This window comes from Calonectris borealis, chromosome 2 (assembly GCF_964195595.1).
Source record: "Calonectris borealis chromosome 2, bCalBor7.hap1.2, whole genome shotgun sequence".
Taxonomy (NCBI): domain Eukaryota; kingdom Metazoa; phylum Chordata; class Aves; order Procellariiformes; family Procellariidae; genus Calonectris; species Calonectris borealis.
Genome location: NC_134313.1, coordinates 68,673,485 through 68,692,838, shown reverse-complemented (window position 1 = coordinate 68,692,838; position 19,354 = coordinate 68,673,485). Strand labels below are relative to the sequence as shown.

The following is a 19,354-nucleotide window of genomic DNA, read 5'->3' as shown; positions in this document are numbered from 1 at the left end:
CATGACAGGGACTTTATCCCCCTCTACAGTACGTAAAAGTTTTGACTGGGCAGGCCCAGCTCGATTAACAGATCCCCTAGTGTTGAATAACCAGGTTTTGCTTTTGCTAAATGTGTATCCCAATGTTTGAACGTCCCAGCACCCATTGCTCTCAGTGTAGTCTTTAACAGTCTTTTATATCATTCAGTTTTCCCGGAGGCTGGTGCATGATAGGGGATGTGATATACCCACTCAATGCCATGCTCTTTGGCTCTTTTGGTGTCTATGAGGTTCTTTAAGAAATGAATCCTGTTGTCCAACTCAATTCTTCCTGGAGTGCCATGTCGCCATAAGACTTGCTTTTCAAGGCCCACTATGGTGTTCCAGGCTGTAGCGTGGGGCACGGGATATGTTTCCAGCCATCCGGTGGTTACTTCCACCATGGTGAGCACATAGCGCTTGCCGGCGCTTGCCGTAGCGGGTTCGCGGGAGTGTGATATAATCAATCTGCCAAGCCTCCCCATATTTATATTTCAGCCATCGTCCTCCATACCAAAGAGGCTTTACTCGCTTGGCTTCCTTGATTGCAGTGCATGTTTCACATTCATGGATAACCTGTGCAATAGTGTCCATGGTCAAGTCCACCCCTTGATCACGAGCCCATCTATATGTTGCATCTCTTCCTTGATGGCCTGAGCTGTCATGGGCCCACCAAGCTATAAATAATTCCTATGGGACTCCATACAGCAGCCTTCCACCTCCAATGCTTTCCTAAAATACGACAGGACCCATCAGTGAATAGGGCATATTGCTTCTGGTTTTCTGGTAGCTTATTATACAGTGGGGGCTCTTCAGCACACATCACCTCCTCTTCTCGCGATATTCTGAAATCTTTGCCTTCTGGCCAGTCCATGATCAATTCCAAGGTTCCTGGGCAACTGGGGTTTCCTATTTGAGCCCGTTATGTGATCAGTGGGACTCATTTACCCAACGTAGCACCGGTTGCATGATGTGTACAGGAAACTCACCCTTTGAACATCCAGCCCAGCATCGGCAGTCGGGGTGCCAGGAGGAGCCGTGCTTCAGTACCAACCACTTCCGAAGCAGCTCTAATCCCTTCATATGCTGCCAATATCTCCTTCTCAGTTGGAGTATAGCGGGCCTTGGATTCCCTGACTCCAAAACCCTAAGGGTCAACCTTGAGTCTCCCCTGGTGCCTCCCCAGGCACCTCCCCTGCCAGAGGCTCCAGGTAGGGCCATTCTCCCCGGCTGCGGTGTAGAGCACATTTTTTACATCTTGTCCTGCCTGGACTGGCCCAAGGGTTACTGCATGAAGTATCTCCCGTTTAATTTGTTCAAAGGCTTGTCGTTGCTCAGGACCCCATTTGAAATTGTTCTTCTTCTGGATCACTTGATAAAGAGGGCTTACAATCAGGCTGTAATCTGCAATATGCATTCTCTAAATGCCCACAACGCCTAAGAAAGCTTGTGTTTCCGTTTTGCTAGTTGGTGGAGACATGGCTGTTATTTTGTTGATCACATCCACTGGGATCTGATGATGTCCATCTTGCCATTTTATTCCTAAAAACTGAATCTCTTGTGTAGGTCCCTTGACCTTACCTTGTTTTATGGCAAAACCTGCTTTCAGAAGGATTTGGACTATTTTCTTCCATTTCTCAAAAACCTCTTCCACTGTGTTGCCCCACACGACGATGTCATCAATGTATTGCAGGTGTTCCAGAGCCTCACCCTGTTCCAGTGCAGTGTGGATCAGTCCATGGCAAATAGTAGGGCTGTGTTTCCACCTCTGGGGCAATCGATTCCAGGTGTACTGGACACCCCTCCAAGTGAAAGCAAACTGTGGCCTGCACTCTGCCACCAAAGGGATTGAGAAGAACGCATTAGCGATATCAGTTGTGGTGTACCACTTGGCTGCCTTTGACTCCAGTTCGTATTGGAGTTCTAGCATGTCCGGCATGGCAGCACTCAGCAGCGGTGTGACTTCGTTCAGGCCACAGTAGTCTACTGTTAGTCTCCACTCTCCATTAGACTTTCACACTGGCCATATGGGACTGTTAAAGGGTGAGCGAGTCTTGCAGATCACTCCTTGGCTCTCCAGTCGATGAATCAGCTTATGGATGGGAAGCAGGGAGTCTCAGCTGGTGCAATATTGCCGCCGGTGCAACGTTGTGGTAGCGATTGGCACCTGTTGTTCCTTGACCCTCAATAGCCTCACAACAGAAGGGTCCTCTGAGAGACTGAGCAAGGTAGACAGCTGTTTAATTTCCTCTGTCTCTGTCGTGGTTTAACCCCAGCCAGCAACTAAGCACCACACAGCTGTTTGCTCACTCCCACCTCCCAGTGGGATGGGGAGAGAATCGGAAGGGTAAGAGTGAGAAAAACTCATGGGTTGAGAAAAAGACAGTTTAACAGAACAGAAAAGGAGGGAAAATAATAATAATAATGATAATGACAGAATATACAAAATGAGTGATGCACAATGCAATTGCTCACCACCCATGCTGACCGATAACCAAGTAGCGATCGCTACTTCCTGGAACGTCTACCATTTATATACTGAGAATGACGTCACATGGTATGGAATACCCTGTTGGCCAGCTGCCCAGCTATGCTCCCTCCCAGCCTCTTGTGCGCTTGGCAGAGCATGGAAGCTGAATGTCCTTGACTAGCAGGGTACTTAGCAACAACTAAAACCATCAGTGTGTTATCAACATTCTTCTCATACTAAATCCAAAACACAGCACTAGGAAGAAATTTAACTCTATCCCAGCCGAAACCAGGACAGTCTCCAAGGCAGCTATACCAAAAGCCCACCTGTACCCTTCTGGGTCCTTGAAATACCCTCTCCTGAGGTAGTCTATGCCAAGGATGCACGGAGCCTCTGGGCCAGTCACAATGGGGTGCTTTTGCCACTCATTCCTGGTTAGGCTCACTTTGGCCTCCAGTACAGTTAAGTCTTGGGATCCCCCTGTCACTCCAGAAATACAGATGGGTTCTGCCCCTTTATTAAGATCAGAAGTAAAATCAGCTCGTTTAGTAAGGGATGAAGATGAACCAGGGCCATCACGAGAACAGGAGGAAGAGGCAGAACCCATAAATGACTTTTTGAATATCCATTCAGGGATTTACACTTATGTGTTTAACACTGTTGGTCATATATCTGATGAAATACCTATGGAATAATTTTATCCACAAAATAGCTAACATAAATGGGGTTTATTTTTAGGTTGTTACAGATGCTCCGATAATGAGGAGGAGATGGCAAGAATGTAAGTGTGCTCAGCAGCATGTAAATTGTACATTTCTAATTTGGGTAAACTCCCTTTGATCTAAATCAGCTTGATTTAAGGGCAAATTGAAAGATTTGGTCAGTAATTGTAGTCTGTGCTTAAGTTCCAAGCTGCATTTTGTACAGGATGAACAAGTTCTTCTATGGGCAACATAACCAGAGACCTGTTTTATATGGCTTTGTTCTCTCTCCCTCTTTCCATCCCAGTCCCCCTCGCTTCCCGGGATCCTTCACCTATGATTTCTTTTTATCTGATAACTGCTATAGTCTCTGCAGTGCCAACTACTCACGATCATTTTGGTGAACTGCGAACACGGAGCAGGTTGGAGCTCCATGTGTGTATTTAATTTGCAGTCCAGAAAGCCAAACAGAATTCTTAAAGCATAGCTATAGCTCTTACCTGTGGAAGAAAACTTCCTGTTTTACTAGCCATTGATACTTACAAAATTGTAGGAACGTGGTATCTGTGAGACTTCTCCACTCAGTTTAATCTTTCAAAACTCACTGTAGTACAATGTCATCCAGATGGACAGACAGTACAATTGCATGCCACTTTAGGAAATAGCTAAAAATTGCTATGAGAGCCTCATTCTTATACCTGCATGAAAAATAAAGATTTGAATTAAAACTAATGTACTTCATTTTAATGCGTATTAGTATGTAATTAGTATAGTGTCTTAAAATAGCACAATAGAAGTAATGAGAAGATTATTTCTATAATGATCTAGATTAGCAGTGTCATAGTTTGAAGAGGAAAGATATCCATTTTGAATCTAGGAAAGTGTTTTGAAATAAGTTGAATCGTATTTGAATTATGTTTCTTGACAGTAACTTATTGATCAATGTGTCTAATTTTGCACATGGCTATGTGGCATTCTACTATATTTATAATATTTACATCTTTTAAGAAATTTATGTATGTAATTATAACCAGGGTATAAAATATTTAAAACTTTGTTATTAATTTATAGTTCATATTTAATATGTTTTCACATAATAATGCTTATAAAATTATTCTTAATGTTTGTAACTGATAGTGCACAGAAACAGAGCTAGTTGAAAATGAAGTGCAGTCTTAGAACCCTCCTCTATCAAGATAATGCCGTTGTGCTACATTTCAAGCATGTTTGTTTAGATCCTAATGCAGATGACAGCCCTTCAAAAGCTAAAGTTCAGCATGTGGATATGTCCCTTAGTAATGAAGAAAAAACAGATTGTATAAATAAGGATGGAAAAATGCCAGACCCTATTCCAGGTAAGAGAAAAATGACTTTTTTTTTTATTAAATTTTTTTTATAACTTTCACCAATGCATGGTTACTCTGTATGTACCTGTTTATAGCTTCTATAGTTCAGCTATAGAAGGTGAATTTGTGCAGTGTGTGGATGGGTTTGGGGTCTGTGTCAGGGGAAAGAATAATCCCAGTGTTTGCGAAGAAAACAGTCCAGTTTTACTTAACGTTGCTGGATATGTTGGAACAGAAACAAGACAAGATTCATAATTAGAAATTTTTACTATGCGTATTTTTGGGGGAAGGCACAGACTGTTTTTGGGCATATAAGCTGTTCTTTGGTGTCAGTCAAAAAAAATGGGAACAGCTGCATGCCAGACTGCTTATTAGAGCACAAGAAGAATAGAAAGGAAATAGATTGGATAGATTTTTCTTTTTTTTTTTGAATGACATCTAAAATATTTGACTAATGCATATTTTCTTGAAAACAAAACCAGAATTAAATATAAAAATCAGTGAACACCATGTAACTGAAGAAACATCAGAAGCTGCTGCTTGGTTGTAGACTTAATGTCAAAGGTGAGATTAGGATTCTGTCTAAATGCATTATAATTATTCTCATGCGGAATATTTCTGATCAGAAATATAAACTTGTGCTTCATGGCTGAACCAAATCTTTGATTTTTAGGTTCAGTTTTTATTTTATTTCTCCACAAGATACCTTACTTTAACCTTCAGGTTTTATTGATGTGATCTTTAAAAAAATTCTAAGCAAAGAACACTTTTAAATTAAAATATTGGAAAACCATTACTACATATACTGATTTTGTTGTTTTAGATGAAAAGAATGTTCAAGAGGAGCAGGAAAAAAGTCAGAAAGAACAGGCAAAACCAGATGAGAAGGTTGAACCTAACTGGGCTATTGAAAGCAGCAAAGGCAACAAGACTGAAGAAGGCAGCAAAGGCAACAACTCAGAAAAGTAAAACAAACAAACAAAAAACCCACCACCCCCAAAACCAAAACCCTTTAAATTTACTCAAAGGAAAATGTAGATGATAACTGTCTACACTGGATTTGCATAGTGCGTGCTGTGATGAAGAAAGGCATGCTATAATAGTAAAGTGCTTGTCTTCTAAAATTGTGCTCAACTGCAAACTTCTCTCATCAACTGAAAACCTAGTGTATGTAAAGTGACTTCAGATTTTGCTCTAGATGCAACTAGTTTTTATATTTAACTGTGTTATCCTTAAGGCATAATCCTCATGTATTACAAGTTCAAAAAGAATGTTCCCTCGTGGTTTAAAAAACCTCACTGTTATGAGTTCATGTCAGATAATTAGGGTGGTATATGAACTGATTTTAGAAGGAAAAGACAATCAGTAAATAGCTGTAACAGTTGGGGTTCATCTTTACAAAATATTTAAGGGAAGAACAATAAGAAGTATTGTGTGTGGTTCTAAAATGGTGAAACTGTGTTTGCTGTTTGTAAACATCTTTATTAATAACAGTATTGTGAGTTTAGTTTGAACTATTAGCCTTTGTGTAAGCGAGATATCTCCAACATCCGTCATCTTTGTAAAACACCAGGAACCAGAGGAAAGCATTCAATAAGGGATATAATACACGTATCAACCCAAATATAAGACTTTTATTCCAGCAATTCGTTCTGTTTTGCTCTAATGACATTCTCTTGGAATGTTTCTTAACTTTAAACCAGTAGTATCTCTCCCAGACACGGATGGCTAACATCTCTTGCTTGTTTACTGTTACCCAGTAAAAGGAGAAATTTTCTTGTTCCTGAAATGTCTTTTTGAAGGACTTCTGCCTCTCTGTGGGGCAACCATTAAGGAAAAGCATTAATTGAAACCAGATTCAAGTCCAGGTTTATGAATCTTTGTGTTCATTTGTCTGGCTTTCAAATAACTGTAACAGTTCTTAATCTGGAGAGTGAACTAGTTAATGAAAACATCAAAAATAGGGAACCAATAAAAGCTGAGATATCCACATCTGGAAATGCTGCCGTCTATTTCTACCTTACACTGATCCTCATTGTGCAGTCCTGTACTTTAAGTTTTAAGAACAGCATCCTTTGGAAAATCACTTAATGTTGTTCTTTTAATCCAGTTGTTCAGATAGATCCCGGGTAACTATGAGCAGCCAGGTGTTTCAGCGAGAGACTGATTTGGAAGTTAGTTACTAAATTAGTACTTCAGCTTGTTCCTTTATTGTTTATTTTTGTGAGACTTCTGAGAGACATGAACTCAATATATAGTTTCTTAAAAGGAATAAGATCAGATTCTCATTGACAGGAAGCAGTCAAATGATGTTTCCACTGAAAGATTCTGCAGTATCAGTCTGAGAATTTCTATTACTCCTAGTTTCTTTGTAGTGAATTTCTGCACAGCCATCCGAAGATGTAAATTATTTTATTTTGAGTTCATTAAATGTATCATCTGCTTTTACTACACTTTTGATTCCTAAGAAAGATTTCAAGAAAGAGGAGGGCTTAGGCTTGGCAGTCATATGGTTTTGGTTAATTTAAAAAACCCAACCACTCTCAGTCCTGGTTCCTGGGTTTGCAAAGGATGGAATGCATCTGTAGTAGTTGTAGTTGCAGAATAGCACAAATATGGGTTAGTAACTTTTAGCCATATGAATCTTTGTATGCCCAGTATCTCTGTGGCTACACAGAGTAAAAGTTTACAGCTTTTACTACCAATGTCAAACTTTTTTCTTAATTCTGGGTTTTAGAACTTACGTAGTAGCTAATCACACTAAAAAAACCCTCATAAATAATTTTTACGATGATATCTGGGACCACTGGGATTTCTGCAAGGAAATAATATGTAACCTTTTAGTGTGTGTCAGCACTACTGTAGTAGTAGTGTGTTAGGAATTTAAACTGATTATCAATTATTGACTGGCTACAGATTTTTGATAGATCAACCAACCGTATACTGTTTTATTTATTAATTTATTTATTCTTTATTCTATCTTAAGGTGTGAGACCAATAAACAATTGCAGGAAGAAAACAAGGAAGTTGAGGTGAATATTTTTCCATTAATGGGTTGCTCCAGTTTACAAATAGTTGGGGAAATAATTACTTTAATATATGATTGGCAATGGTGTTTGCTTTTGCTTATTCAAATTAATAATATTATTGACAATAAATTAGCTACAATTTACTAAGCCAAACTATTAAGAACGAGGTTTTTTTCCTACTTTGTCATGAAAACACATGTACACATTTCATACAAGCACACACAATTTAATTAAAGCAAGAATCTATAAGCATAATAGTAATTACTGTTTAATTTTAGTTATAACCATAATAGTAACTACTGTTTAATTTTATTTATAATTACTGCTCATAATAGATCTCTGGACTTTTTTCTTTTTTTTAATATTAAACAGCAAGAATTTACAGCAAATCCTGAAGAATTCACTAGTCAAGAAGAACTGTTGGGTTATTTGGTGAGTGTTAAATCTTACCTTGCAATGTAATTTTTGGGAAAAAAAAAAAAAAAAAAGATTTCACAGAATTACTAAGTTTAAAATGTAGCAAGTAACATGAAAGCCAAAATGTAGGCAGTCTGCTAATCTAACAAAATATTTTGTCAGAAGGTAGAATTCAGAATAAAATTAATACCACTGAATTTATAATATATCTATTAATTCTAAAGTTTCTAGACAGGGTTTTTGCCAAAGTACTGGTTTACTGTCAGAGGAATGACTTGCATTGAAAATTAATGCATTTTTCTCAACTATAGCTTAACTCCACTCCTGAACTACATGCTTAAGTAAAATGACCTTTTTTAATTTTTTTTTCTTTCTTTTATAATTGGTCTACCATTTTCAAATGAGGAATTTGGAAAGATATAATTCAATAATGGAAGGAAGCAGAATGAAGAAAAATATCTGAGATATGCAGAAAGGAAAGAAGCAATTTTTAAGAAATAAAATACAAGTTGTATACTTAAAAACAGAAAAAACATAAACTAAAAAACCTACCTATTCCCTTTGTAAAGTAAGTGGTAGAGTTCTGTTCAGTTGTTGAAAATATGTATTATGTACACATCAACAGCAGAGATGCAATCAGAAAGAGTGGAAAACTAGCAGTTGCCAGTTGTTAGATGTATTAACAACATTTGTGGTCTTGCATACAGAAATGGTGATTTTATTAAAAGCATCAGCGACAAACCATACGAAAATCTTTACTGATAGTTGCTGTGACTCAGGTACTGCATGGTAATTTAAGTGCTATTGACTATCATAAAATCTTTTTTTCCACTTTTTAATAGGGAATTATGATGTGTAAAGATTGCACCTTGCTAATAAAACTTGAATTTGTTTTGCGGTATCCTCTTGCTTATTATGATTGTCCTCCAAGAACAAAAGAGGACCGTTGGCAATGTGATTGGAACAATGTTCTGTTTTGGAAAGTTTGAAAATTGTTTAATATTAGCATCTACAGTCATTTTTTAAAAGCTGCATTATGTATTTCTATTGTTGTTGGATTCAAAAGGCTTCTTATGTAGTGGAAAGTAATTTTACAAATATCTTTTTTGGTCTTGCTGTTCGTATCATGGAATAATTCCAGTTGTTCAATAATTATGCATACTGTATACTTGTTTAACTGTGAAAATCAGTGTGCTCAGCTTTGTCATTAAAATAATTGTATTTCTTTTATTACCTAATAGCAGAGATATCCTTGCCCAAGTTTAATCTTCTTTTTCCATCTAGTTTTTGAGAAGATCATCTTTAAATATAACTTGTGCAAACCAGGAGAGATAAATACTATTATTGTTAAAAACATAATAAATACTATTATTGTTAAAAACATAATATAATCCCTGTTATGCTGTCACATATGAACTTAATGCTACTTTTTTTATTACTTTTTTTCCATTGTCTGGAATGTTTACAGCTGCTTGTTTCTAATCCAGAAGACACTGAATTGTTAGGACAGACCTGCATTTCAGTTACATTGTGCCCAGTGGAAGTGTTTTCAGCAGAACTTTATTAGTGTAGACAAGAGCGTTATGCAGGTAGCTCTCTTTGTGAGGGCTGTTAGCTAGAATTTGGTCCCCTACTAGAGCTTCAGAGTTTCAAAGGCTGCTTTTTGGGAAGAAGAACATTAGTATAAGGCAAGGCGGCATGTATTTTTACATTCAGTAGTGTTCTGGATTGTTGCTACTTTCTAGAGAAAAGGGTTATGACTATGTTGCCTCAGGGAAGTTGTACATACTCATTTGTATGCAGGTATCTTGGAAGGAGATTAAAATACTTAAGGAAAAGCATTTTCCTGTATGTATTTCCAGGTGTATCTTGGGTTGTTCCTTTTCAAAGGATTGTATCGGATAGCTGCAGCTGCCTTCTATTAGGATCCCCTTCCATTTCCTGCCCTGCCTTCCCTGCCCAATTCATGGGATTAAAAGTAAAAACTTTGCTTTGTAACTTTAGCTATGTCTGACAGAAGGACAGAGACATAAAAAATGAGGTTCCTGCACGTTTTGTTTATACATGATGATGCTTTAATCTTTCAGAGGGAAGATTTTTTTTATTGTGTGTTGTTGTTTGTTTTTTTTTTTCCTAGCAAAGCTTTGAGATACTGAATGAAGATGATGCTTCATTTATCCTAAAAGTTACACAGACTCTTACAGATGCACTAGTGGAATATCGTCAGCAGGCTGCATCAAAAAAAGTAATTTGCATTTTGTTTTGGTTTTATTCTACAAATCTGTAGATTCCTGTAATTATGCATTTTTATTATTATAGATAGTTTAATTATACTTTAAAAAAATTGCTGTGGAGACTGTACTTTAAGTTTTGGCCATTAAATTCTTGAATTTTTGTAGTGATGATAGGATAAAATTATAGCTTTTCTGTTGAGGAGTCTTAATACTTTTTCTTCAAAGGTGGTTGGGTATTTTTTTTTAAGAGAAGCTAAAAATCATCTTGCCTCTTATTCCCCATCCTTTTCCTTACATCTAAGTTTTTCTGCTCTTTTTCCCCCTTTTCAATTCTAACTTAAGCTTTTCTCATCTCCACTGACCTCCCTGACACTCTTGTTCTGTATCCCATTTCCTTTCCCAGCCTTCACTTCATTCACTGTGTAATCAAACATCATTGACATTAATTTTCTTTCTTACACAACTTTTTTTTTTGGTCCTACTCTTTGGACTGTTCCCTTTGAAGTCTCTTTCTTCACACACTATTAGAAACCCAGTTTTTTTCCCTCTCTGCTATTACTTTTGATTGACTTGTCTTTACATAGGCGTAGTATGGAGGTGTTCTGAGGAGTACTTTGAGGCTGCTGTGGTTGCCGCTTGTGTTCCCTATACCTCCCGTTCACAGTCCATTATACCATAATCTCCACAGTTTCCACGCTTGGAATGATTTTTCGTTCGTTCCCCCATCATCAGCAGGGATGGTAGGAACTTTCCTCTTGTGGTGATCCATTCAACATATTTGGCATAGGAAACATTATTCCTTATCCCTCCCAACATTTCTTGGAGAATTGTCAGTGTTGAACAGACTTCTCATTTGCCACAACAACTAATCCTACTACTACAGCTACTTAACTACTTTTTTATTTAAAGGGTGAGCTTAAGTGGGTAATGCCAAATGCGGGTAAGTACCAGCCAAAAAGCTGGAGAGAATCACCGAGGTGACACTTCAAGAAAAATATTTCCTTTTTTTTTTTTTCCTTTTGTCTTCAAAAGCCTTTCTTAATTGAGGACTTTAAAAGTTTATCTTTGTTTCCCATATTCCATCTTCCCTCTATTGCTTTCTTTCTGCTGCAAAAGCAGTACTTCTCCACGATAAATTCCATGCCCATAGTTCTCATTAATTATTTACTGCTTTTTACTTCCTCATTAAGCTTACTTTCACCTTATTCCTGGTGGTTTTTCCATATCGGATTTTGTTGTTTTATTCGTGTGGAAAGAGGGCAAAATCTGACATGTTACAAAACAATCAAGTTCTAACTGAAGTAACTTCTAACCTACTAGTTGTAGAAAAACAATTTTTTTTTTTGTATTCTAAACTGTGATCTTTCAACTGGTAATTTTTTAACTAAATCTTTTATTCTAGAGTGTAAAATGCTTCCTTTTTAGACCTGACAGGTTGAGAATTAGGCTCTGTAATTATCACTTCTTCGCCTAATATAGTGCTTTTTCAAATGTAGAGAGATACCATGAGCAGTGTGTGCATGGAAGCTCACTACCAGCTGTATGATTTTCAAAGAAATATTTGATTTTTCAGATTTGTATGGCAGAAATACTGGTCTTTTATTTGTTTTGTGATCATTAAAAATGTTGTAGTTTGTCATTTTAAGAGGTTGTCTTGATGAAATTCTGAACACAACTTTTTTCAAACTCATAGGACATCTTAGATACTGAATATAATGGAGAAGAAGCATTGGAACATTCCACAGAACAGTCTGACCTGACTTCAGCAGATATTAGTGACTCTGATACTGGTAATGTTAGCATAATGTTAGCAATCTTGAATGTGCTTTAATCTTAACGCTGAACCTTGCATAAATTTTAGTAAGCTTTTTTTCCCTGCTTCTCTAAAAGCAGAGCTTACGAACAGAACAAAGCCAAGGTCACATAGCGTAAATTAATAGTTTGGGTTTTTTTTTCCATCCTCTACAGATGTTAGAAAGGGCAGACTATTCAAAAACATTAATCCTACTTAACTGTAGGATTTGGGGAAAAATTGAATTAATTACGATTCTGACTTTCCTCTGTCCAGAGGCAATTGTTTCTAAGGAGGCTCTCAAAGTTTAACTCTGGCTTTCCCCCTGTCCCCCCCCGGCCATTTCTTTCCCTTCTTGGTAGAGAAGAGGCTTAGTGCAGGTCTAGTGCAATCAAGATGCTAGTGGAAACAAAATTATGTTGTATAGGATGGAAAATTCTGTTTAATACCCGAGTATTGCAGCTACTTGGCCTCAGTACTTCTGATTCTGTTTTCAAAGAATCTTGGATTTCTTTGAGGTCATTTCCTTCTTGATATAAACAAATGATTATTTTTCTCAAGCATAGGAAGTACAATCCTATGCTTGGAGAGGAAAAATACCCAGAATACTAGTGAAGCTATTTTGTATGACTTTTTTTTTTTCTGTGTGGTGGCAATTTTCTTTTTTTCTAGGAAGCTTAGCTTTTGAAAACCTCAATTAATACAGTGCCAATAACAAAAATTGCAATGACCTACAATATATGAGACTTGGAACTCTTAGTTCCTTTTTGTAAGCATAATGGAAATAGCTTTCACCCACCTCCCCACCCTTGTTTCTCTAGGATTTTCTGTAAATGGAAAGCATTCCTGACTTTCAGTTGTATGAAAATGTAGCAAAGTCAGATGTCAACCTTACCAGCAATGCTGCTGTGTCGGACTGGAAATGCTTGTTTTGAAAAGCCCTATTTGGAGAAATAAGTAATGAAGACTCTTCAGAATCTTCTCTTACTGAAAAACAATATTTCTCTTCTTTAAGACTATTCAAGCAGCCGATCAGCTAAGCAGTCTTTATCAGTAAATGAAGATGATGAACCCCAAAACTTTTCAACTGGCTCTTCGGAAACAGCATGTGAGAACAACATCACTACTGAATTTTTGAACAGTGTAAGAAATATGAATGTTGAGGAAGTTACTGCTACTCTACACAAAATAGCAGCAGCAAATCCAGCTTTCAGAGGTAATTCACGTATATATGCATACACATACACACACAAAAATATATAAAAACATACATAACATACTTTTGTTAGCTCTGTGAAATACTAAGGACTATATGGGTCAAAGACATTTGAGGTATTAAGGAGGGCTGAAGAGACTTTTTTCTTTCCCCTTTAACTTTTGCAGGATCCAGTTTAGGAATGGTAATTCAAAATTCAACCTTCCCATTAAGGTGTTAATAATTGCTGAATTTCTTTTTAAATTCTTTTCTCATTTGTGCATAGTAACATTTACATGGTGAGAGACAGTAAACTAAAATCAAGCATATTATTAGAAAAAAGAAGAATCTTTTGTCTGTGATATAACTGGTGAAACACTGGTTTTGGGAATGCCAATAACAAAGAAATTTTTACTTATTGATTCCTGAAGGAACTGTACTTGCACAGTACCATAGAAATAATAATGAATCAAAGACAAGTAGTCTTTCTTTTGCTTACAAGTTTCTAGTAAGTTTCAGCTACTAAACCTTCCCACGTCTCCAGTCAACTGCTGCCCTTTCTTCAGAAGCTTCCTGTGTACATTTCTAAGCTTCTCAGAGTGTGTTTATGATCATCTGCGTAAAAAAAAGAACACTGAAGATGAGTACATTGTAGAGAAGCTGAAGATATTCTTTGCCTGAGTGCTCACTGTGGAAGAAACTGGAGAGACTGCAATCCGTGCCATAACCTCTCCCTGGGCATGTGTGTGCACACGCGCGCCAACGACTCAGCAGAGTATCTGTTTGGAATGGAAGTTCTGGAACAAACTGACAACATAAAACCATGAAAGTAGCAAATTGTCCCATAAAGCTTTCTTTGGAACCTGAAAATTTGTGGGTGGCAAATGTGGTTCTCTTTTATGTATATTTCTCTTTTTTTAGGGTTTTGTTGTGTGTTGAACACAGCTGCTTGCTCACTGTCCCCCACCCCCCGCAGCTGGACAGGGAAGAGAATAGGAAGAACAAAAGTGAGAAAACTTGTGGGTCATGATAAAGAGAGTTTAATAAGTGAAGGGAAGGGGTGGGGGGGAACAAGTGATGCAAAGACAATCGCTCAGCACTTCCCACAAGCAGACTGATGCCCAGCCAGTCTCTCAGCAACAGCCACCTTGGGAGCCATCCCCACCCCCTTGCCTCCCCAGTTTTTGTTGCTGAGCATGATGTATGGAATATCCCTTTGACCAGTTTGGGTCAGTTGTCCCAGCTGTGTCCCCTACCAGTCTTTTTCCCATCCCCCACCTAATCACTGTGAGGGTGCAGTGTGGGAAAGAGAGAAAGCCTTGATGCTGTGCAAGCACCCTTCCGGAACAGCCCAAACACTGGTGTGTTATCAACACTGTTTTGGCCACAAATCCAAAACACAGCACCATACAGGCTGCTGTGAAGAAAGTTAACTCCATCCCAGCCAAAACCAGTACAGGATTCCAGGTGATCTTTGAAACTGCCAGCTTCTATTGGACAGGTGAATAGAAATCTTTAGAAAAACAAGGTAGGAATTAGTGGACACATTTAAAAATATGACCTGCCTAGAGTGGTTGGGGGGGAATAAATATGGCTTTTGCGATAAGAAATCCTTCCTTACAGACTTTCTGGAGTTGTTTGAATGAGGTCAGCAAAGGAGTCAGATAAAGGGCATCTAATTCATATAGTCTGTTTGGAATTCCAAGAAGTTTTTGATAGGTACCCTAATCAGAGGCTTTTAAGGGAACCAACTGGCTGTGGAAAAGAGGGAAATCCTTGCACTGTTTAAATAATAAACAGATAGCAAATGGACAATTACTTTTTACAATGAAAAGAAGTTTCAGTAGAGAACTGTAGGCCTGTGCTTAAGACCTGTGCTGTTTAGTATCTTCACAAATGACCTGGAAAAAGGGATGAGTATCTGGATGACAAAATTTTGTCAAATTCAAAAGCGTCAAAAGTGTTGGTTGACTGACGAATTTCAAAAGCTCCTCATCAGATCAGTGAAAATACCAACTTACCAGTCAGAAGCATATGTCGAATACAAGGAATTAAGGAAAGAACAGAAAGCAAGATGGGAGTCATCATTTTGCTATTGCACAAACTCATGCTCTGCCTGTATCTGGCATAGGGCATATATTTCCGTTTCCCTTATTTCGGATAAAGGACTTTATTGCTGCAAAAGGTTTTGAGAAGGCAACAAAATATGGGGATATCTTCCATATAAGAAGCAATAGAAAGCTAGGACTCTTTTTGGCCTGGAAAAGATACGACTGAGATATTGTAACAGAGATTTGTAAAATCATGAGTGGATGGAGATGATAGACAGGATTCTATTATTTTTCTATCTCTTTTGATCCATAAACTTGGAGTAGTGTGGGAATCCAACTTCAAACTGGATTAAAAGAGATGGTTCTTCATGCAGTAGTAGGTGGATGATCTATGGAACTCCTAGCAAAAAGATACTGTGGATACAAAGATATTATATGTGTCCTTGTCTTCACTGTCTGGGCCGGACTGGGCAAGTGTTTGGAAGAGGGCTACTGAAAAGTTTGCCATATCAGGCTTGGAAAGTTTCCTGAGCTGAAGATGATCTGAGATTGGGAGAACATAGTATTCCCACACCCCACCAAGCATCAGGCATACTTGCCCTGCTCTTACTCTTCCCGTAGCATTTGGTTATGGGTGCTGAATGTTTATTATTACCACATAAGCAGTCCCTATGTTTCTTCTACTTCTCCTCTCCCCCTCCTAAAGTCATGGGCATTAGTTTCATCAAAGCAACATGGCCTTCTTGCTTGTGTTCAGAAGAGGACACTTTGACTTATTGTTACAGTGATAAAATCAAGCACTTCTGGTCATGCTTTCCTGATTATCAGCTGCAGATCTTTGGAAGTCAGAGACAGAGTAGAGGGGCAAGACAGACCCTTTAACTGAACCAGTACAGCTGTTCATAGCAATATACAGTTACAGTTTCCAGGCCATTCTGATTGTTAACAGTTATGGTATTTTTCATTTAATAAGAAAAGATCCAAACTCATGTCAGCATCTAAATGTTTCAGTATAACTTGTGCTTTTAAATGTATTTTATCACCAAACCACTTATTTTCTGTTTTTATTTGTTTGTTTGTTTGCCTTTAACTAAGGAATTGATATTCCGAATGTTATAAGGATCCTGACTGAAAGTGGAACTCTAAGAAGACCAAGCAATGGCAGCACACAGTGACATGGTAGTTAATAGAGTTAATATAGCAATGTTTACTTTCTGTAAGTTGGAGATTGTTGTTTTACTTAATATGAACTCAGTGTAGCTGATTTTGCTATGTTCAAATTTTGTACAGTGTTATTTTAATTAAATTAATAACTTGGTTTTGAGATTCTTGTTATTTATTTCTCCATATGGCTGGAATTTCTATATTTGTGGAAAGGTGGTAACACTCATGTTCTTTCTTTCCATGTTAAAACATACTTTTAAAATAGGTAACTTGTTTTTCTAAATACCTTGAAATACTGTACATCGACAGTCTGATCTTTTCCTATTGTTGGTTCTTTTACAAAGAGTTATCAACAGTATGAACTACTGCCGTCAGCAGTACAAATTCATCTTACAACAAATACTTGGCAGTTATTCCCTGTGGCTGCTGAGCCTGACTCAAAAGCTATTGTAATCAAAAATCCCTTCCCATATAAGGATTATGAATAAGTTTTCACATATGTTTTTAAGTAAAGATTAAAAATAATAATAAAAAGTCAGTGCTGTCAGTCTAGTTCTGAGTTAAGCAGATCCTGGATTATAGGCAATTTAGGGAGCCTAGATAGTTGGAAGCTTTAGCAAAGTCAATAGAGGTTGGCTATGTCTGCAAATTCAGGGATATGTCCCAAGAAATCTAACCAGATTACGATTAAGAGGCAGTGATGTGGTAGCAAAAGTATCTTTTCTCTTCTCTTATCCCACCAGTATGCGAATGAAATGAAAGCTGGCTTATCCAACTGTCTTCCAATTCAAGACTCTTCTAACGCGAACTTTTTTCCAACTAAAGTAGTCGTGGTTTTGACTGAATGTGAAGGTTTATATGTTAATGACTACTACTTTTGTAGGATGATGAAAAATGTTTTGGATGGTTACAAATTAGTGTGCTTGGGAAAAAAAATATTTTTTTAATTAAATTGTGTAATTAAAATTTGCTTCCTGCTTGTGATGTTGGGTAGCATTCAGTGGTTCTAATTAAAGCTCTTCAGCTTCGCAGCCAAATGCTGGTATAATATAGACATGTTGAGGCCAGATGGTAAATGAACTTTTTAATGTTAACTTACATTTTTTTGGAGATCTGGATGGAATTGAAAATCCTCATCCTGATGGTTTCACATCTTCATATCATGGAATGCAAGACACCATAAAAAAAAGGTAACAAAGAAAGCAGCAACAAGATTGGTTAGTTTTGTTCTATGAACACACAGGAATGAAAGCAGTTCAATGACAATTAAAGAAATTAAAACAAAACGCTGCTTTAAAGAAATTGTGAAGAATTTCTAGAATGCCTTTAAATATGTTCTTGTCAGAAGCAGAGATGGAACCAGAGCTCTTACAGCTAATTTAGTCTATAATGGGGACAATGTTAATGCCTGCTTAATGAAGATGAACTTCATAGTAAAAACATCTTTTAGTTGATACAAAATTCTGAATTCTGTTCCTGTAATACAGAAAATAAAAATAGAAACTTGTTTGTTTTCAAAGTGTAGAACATTCTATTAATTAAAATAATAAAATCAGAATGTTCAGCTGTTGTAAAGGGCCATCTCTGGGACAGCTTCTTTTTTCTCTTACTGTGGAATCATTCCTAGTGGAAATAAAGTTAAAATTAAGTTGAAATTACTTGGATTTGAGTATTTTTTTTTCCTTGAGTGCAGGAGGAGCATGCCGAAAATGGAAAGACCTCTGAATCTATAGCACACTGATATAAAATTGTTTGAATGCGTATGCTGCAGAGTGCTGCTGCACTTCTCAAAAACAGCTGAGAAAACTGAACTGCACAAAAATCATGAAGTGTATGCTTCTGGAAATATTTTTTGAGAGAATGTCTAACATAGTCTATTCAGTTGTACAATTATCTTCCCCTTAAAACTTCTTTTCTGGTGCAAACAGAGGCTGCAAAAGAATTATATTATTTTGTTCCTGTATCTGCCTGTGTTTTGTGATGGCTTGGTATGTTCTTATACTAATGGAAAACCCTATGTTTGTTCCAAAACAGTTTTTAAGGATAATGTTTTATTTGTGCCAGAATTTTAAAGCAAGAAAAAAGGGCATTCTCTTTCCTAATGATGCTTAAACGATGTTGCTGACTGTATTTAATATTATACATTTTAATTGTTTCTCTCAGCAACAGCAAGGCAGACATCTGGGGTAACTGGAGAATTAATGGAATTAAAACTTAAGCAATAGCAAGAAAAATTAAACCAAGAGAGAATCAATTTTTTTTTTAGCTTTACCTTAGTTTTACACATTTTACTCAGAGACCAGAGGGCTTTGGGGAAGAGATATCTAACAAAAAAATGCAGAACTTGTACTTCTCTTAGAAGGCAGAAAACGGAAGGGAGAAGGGTTTTCACAGGCACCTTGATAGGAAATGGAAAGTTGTGAGTGTGCAACAGACGACTTACTGTCTGGTGTAAATTGTGATGTCTGTTCTAGACAGGTGCGGAAACATCCTCCTCTTGTTTTGCTTCCTGTATCTTCTGAGACCGTGCTCTGTCCCTCTGACTTAGGAATCCGCTACCCCTTTTGAAGCAGCAAGCCCCATCTGGTGAATTTGATCGAGGTATCGGTGTACAAAATTATATAGCGTGCCTGATGGTTTGGTACTGCACGTGAAACCTGAGACGTTAATGCTGACTCTGCATTGCCTTCACAGAAATTTTTTCCAAGTCTATGACCACAAATCTTGCTATTTGTTATTATTAATGCATTCTTGTTGGAGGAAATGAGATACAGATCAAGAGCTGAAGTAGCTGGGCTCAAAGCATGAAAGCCATCCTATTACTTACTACAAGCAAGAGGCCAGAGCCAAGACATCTCTGATTCCAGTAATTAAAATGATGTAATGCCTCGCGCGATGGGATGCTGACATCTTAAAAAATGCTGTCGAACTTCCAGC

The 19,354-nt window shown here is 37.4% G+C and overlaps 1 protein-coding gene and 1 long non-coding RNA gene across 6 annotated transcripts in view; one reads left to right on the top strand and one right to left on the bottom strand.

Annotated features, from left to right (window-relative positions):
• The window catches only part of LOC142078937 (uncharacterized), a 31,113-nt gene extending 13,047 nt beyond the window's left edge, over positions 1-18,066 (top strand). For 2 of the 5 annotated variants that reach the window (XM_075142262.1, XM_075142263.1), the window contains 9 exons: positions 3,227-3,269; positions 4,425-4,544; positions 5,359-5,500; positions 7,522-7,567; positions 7,937-7,996; positions 10,119-10,226; positions 11,909-12,005; positions 13,023-13,223; positions 16,349-16,577. In XM_075142262.1, the coding sequence (XP_074998363.1) occupies positions 3,227-3,269; positions 4,425-4,544; positions 5,359-5,500; positions 7,522-7,567; positions 7,937-7,996; positions 10,119-10,226; positions 11,909-12,005; positions 13,023-13,223; positions 16,349-16,428 (897 nt within the window). In that variant the 3' untranslated portion in view covers positions 16,429-16,577. Of the gene's footprint in view, positions 1-3,226; positions 3,270-4,424; positions 4,545-5,358; positions 5,501-7,521; positions 7,568-7,936; positions 7,997-10,118; positions 10,227-11,908; positions 12,006-13,022; positions 13,224-16,348; positions 16,578-17,160 lie in introns of those variants that run through there. The other 3 variants (XM_075142265.1, XM_075142264.1, XM_075142266.1) reach the window with 3 other exon arrangements.
• Positions 12,842-19,163, bottom strand: LOC142078940 (uncharacterized). Its single transcript, XR_012672412.1, has 3 exons — positions 18,861-19,163; positions 17,517-17,570; positions 12,842-12,948 (listed from the first exon to the last, which is right to left on the bottom strand). It is a non-coding gene; the product is annotated as an uncharacterized LOC142078940 (long non-coding RNA).
• Positions 19,164-19,354: the final 191 nt, after the last annotated feature.